Source organism: Podarcis muralis, chromosome 1 (genome assembly GCF_964188315.1).
Source record: "Podarcis muralis chromosome 1, rPodMur119.hap1.1, whole genome shotgun sequence".
Classification (NCBI taxonomy): Eukaryota; Metazoa; Chordata; class Lepidosauria; order Squamata; family Lacertidae; genus Podarcis; species Podarcis muralis.
In genome coordinates this window covers 56942320-56945556 of record NC_135655.1, presented here as the reverse complement: position 1 = coordinate 56945556, position 3237 = coordinate 56942320, and the positions used below count along the sequence as shown (strand labels likewise).

General features: G+C 59.0%; 1 protein-coding gene across 1 annotated transcript; it reads right to left on the bottom strand.

Annotated features, from left to right (window-relative positions):
• Positions 1–494: 494 nt before the first annotated feature.
• Positions 495–3237, bottom strand: LOC114583944 (TNF receptor-associated factor 2). The gene is made up of 3 exons (XM_077924216.1): positions 2731–3237; positions 2252–2268; positions 495–1720 (listed from the first exon to the last, which is right to left on the bottom strand). The coding sequence occupies exons 1-3, from the start codon at positions 3235–3237 to the stop codon at positions 712–714; spliced, it is 1533 nt and encodes a 510-aa protein (XP_077780342.1). The 3' UTR covers positions 495–711.

The following is a 3237-nucleotide window of genomic DNA, read 5'->3' as shown; positions in this document are numbered from 1 at the left end:
TTTGCTGTAGTCACCTGCCCTGAATGTAGGTAATTCTACCATTGCAAGGATTTAGTGGCCAGCTCTATGATTAAGTGTTTGCAAATAGCTGTTGTTGTTATTTTTCAAATGAAGGCTAAGACTGTCACTTTAAAACCAAAATGGGGTGAAAGCGTACAGATCTGTAAATCTTGAGAAATATTTTGTGTCATTTACAGTAAATAATTTGGGCACTAAATTAGATGGGGGTTTAAAACATTCGATGCAAATATAGCAAGGTTGAGATGCGTGGTTTTATGGGTTACACCAAAATCCTATACCTACTTACATGGAAATAAGCCCCATGAAACTCATTGGCACTTACTTCTGAATGGACATTGTTAGGACTGCACTGTTAGTTTCATTCTTATTTATTATATTTCTTAGTAGCTTTATACAAAAAAAGCAACTTAATAATACAAAATGCAACCCAATAAAATAAGCTGAAACCTGCCACCATCATTTTATTTCTCCACTTTCCGACTGACTCCACCGGGAACCAGGATAGGGAGCGAAAGCGGAGTAGCCGCCCCCCATGTAGACGCGCCACCGGATTCAGAGTCCGGATTGAGTTTTTTGGGTTGGAAAAATGGGGGAAATGGGGCAAAACCGGAGTGACTCCAGACTGACTCCACCGGGAACCAGGAGCGGGAGTGAAAGCGGAGTAGCCGCCCCCCGTGTAGACGCGCCGATTCAGAGTCCGGTTAGGTCGACGATGGCCTTGATGAAGAGGGTGTCGTCCTGGACGTAGGAGTCCCGGGCGGCCATCTTGGAAAGGGGGCAGAAAAGGAGGCAGCCGCTGGCCACGTTCAGCGCGCCAATTGGACGCTGGAAAGAGGAGGAGGTCACGTCCGGACGGAAGGCGTCGATCACGTGCTCCCGGTGGTCCTGGTCCAGGAGCATCAGGGTGACCTTCTGGTTGAAGGGCCACTTCAGGAGGGCGTCATTGGGCCCCTTCATGAGGACGAAGAAGAGGGAGAGGTGGGTGTTGCGCCCGGATCCGTCGCCATTGAGGTAGAGGCAGAGGCACATCTTGTAGCCGTAGCGGCTGGTGTAGAAGGCCGGCGAGAAGACGGCCGGTGCCCGGCCGGCCACCGCTTCCTGCCTCTTCCGCCCCACTTCCTCCACGTTCCAGATCAAGACACCGTCATAGGTCGCCTCTTCCGCGCGCCGAAGCGTCGACTCCACTTCCGCCAGACCCGCCTCCTTCAGCGCCAGGTTCCTCTCCAGGCTCCGGATCTTGTGGGTCAGCGCTTCGACGCGCTCCTCTTCCCGGCGCCGCTCTTGCACTGATTCGGCTGCCAGCCGCTCCACTTCCCGGTTGAGGACGCAGACGATCTTCTCTAGGGTGGCGGTCTTGAGTTCGAGGGCCGCCCAGGGCTGGGGGGCCGGGGGCCCAAGGAAATGGGGGTCTGGGGGCGGATCGGGGCCCCCAATTGGATGGGGGTCTTGGGACAAATTTGGGGCCCCGAGAAAATGGGGGTCTGGGGCTGAATTGGGGCCCCTGATTAGATGGGGGTCTTGGGCCGAATGTGGGGCCCCAAATAAATGGGGGTCTTGGGGTGAATGGGGTACCCTGGCTGAATCGGGGCCCCTGATTGGATGGGGGTCTTGGGACGAATCGGGGCCCCCAATTGGATGGGGGTCTTGGGACGAATCAGGGCCCCCAATTGGATGGGGGTCTTGTGCCAAAGTGGGGCCCCTGAGGAAAGGGGGGTGTGCTGGTCCTGGGGGGGAAGGTACTATTACCGTAGCCAAAGTTCAGTCCTGAGTCACTAGCCGGGTAGACGTTCACAAGATGAGATGCGAGGTCCGAAACAGGGAGCCGGGCGGGGAACAGGAACGCTGGTAGAGCAGAAGCAGGAAGCCAGGCGGGGAACAGGAACACTGGAAGGTCAGAAGCAGGAAGCCGGGCGAGGAACAGGAACACTGGAGAGTCAGAAGCAGGAAGCCGGGTGAGGGACAGGCACACTGGAAGTGCTGATCTAGGTCTGGGTAAGAGCAGGTACTCCACAACGATGTTGCTCCCGCAACCTGGGACCGGGCTGACTGATCTTTATCATTTCTAAGGCCAGGGGCGGTCCCGGCCCCCAGGAGCCCCGCCTCTCCTGGCCTTAAGGCGAGCACTCCTCCTGGGAGAAACCAGTTCCCTTCGCCTCTCTGCCCTAAGCCTCTGCAGTTCAGGAGAGGCTGAAGGGTTACTGGGCCCCGGGGGAGGCTCACCTGTAGACACTGAGTCCTCAAGCACCTCTGGGGCCAGAGTGGTTTCACCTGGTGCCTGCTCCTGAGGATCTGGCACAGGTGCAGGCTCCTCAGAATCTAGGCCTTGCCCACAGGGACTCCTGTGCCGGCTGGGATTCCTCCGGTTCACTCTCAGAATCGGAATCCCAGGCCATCACAGGGGGTCTTTAGCCAAATTGGGGGCCCCAACCAGATGGGGGTCTTGGGCTGAATTGGGGGCCCCAATAAATGGGGGTCTCTGACCAAATGGGGGGCCAAATTGGGGGCCCCGGTCAGACGGGGCTCTTGGACCAGATCAGGGCCCCCGAAGAAATGGGGGTCCAGGACCAAAGGGGGGTCTTTGGCCGAATGGGGGGCCCCGAATAAGTGGGGCTCTTGGACCAATTGGGGGTCTTGGACCAGATCGGGGCCCCCGAAGAAACGGGGCTCTGGGGCTGAATGGGGGGCCCCGAAGAAATGGGGGTCTTTGGCCCCCAGCCGGAGGGCGAAGTTCAGGAGTAGGCCGAGATGTTCCGGAAAGTTCTGGGCCTCATGGAGGGGCAGGGCCTCCTTCTCCAGCACCTCGCCGCAGCCGACAGGCCGGAAGCGGCACGGCGCCCGGAACCTTCCGCAGCTCCGGACGTGATCGGCAAACTCATACTCCTTGACGGTACCTTTCCAGGGACAGTCCCTGCGGGTGCAGGCGGCCGGGAGGCTTTCCACCTCGCGCCGTGCGGCGTTATCGGGGAAAGCCGTGGCGCTGTCCAAGACGGAGACGCCCTCTTCGTACAGCCCTTCCCGGAGGCAGGCAGCGCAGGGCAGGGGCCCCGAGCCCACCAGCTTCTTCAGGCAGTAGGCGCAGTAGCGGTGGCCGCACTGGGCCTGGAAGGGGCGGCGCAGCAGATCCTCGCACTCGGAGCACAGGTACTTGCCTTGCACCTCGGCCCTCAGGATGGCCTTGGGGAAGCCGGGCGGGGTGCAGGATCCGGAGGCCGCCAT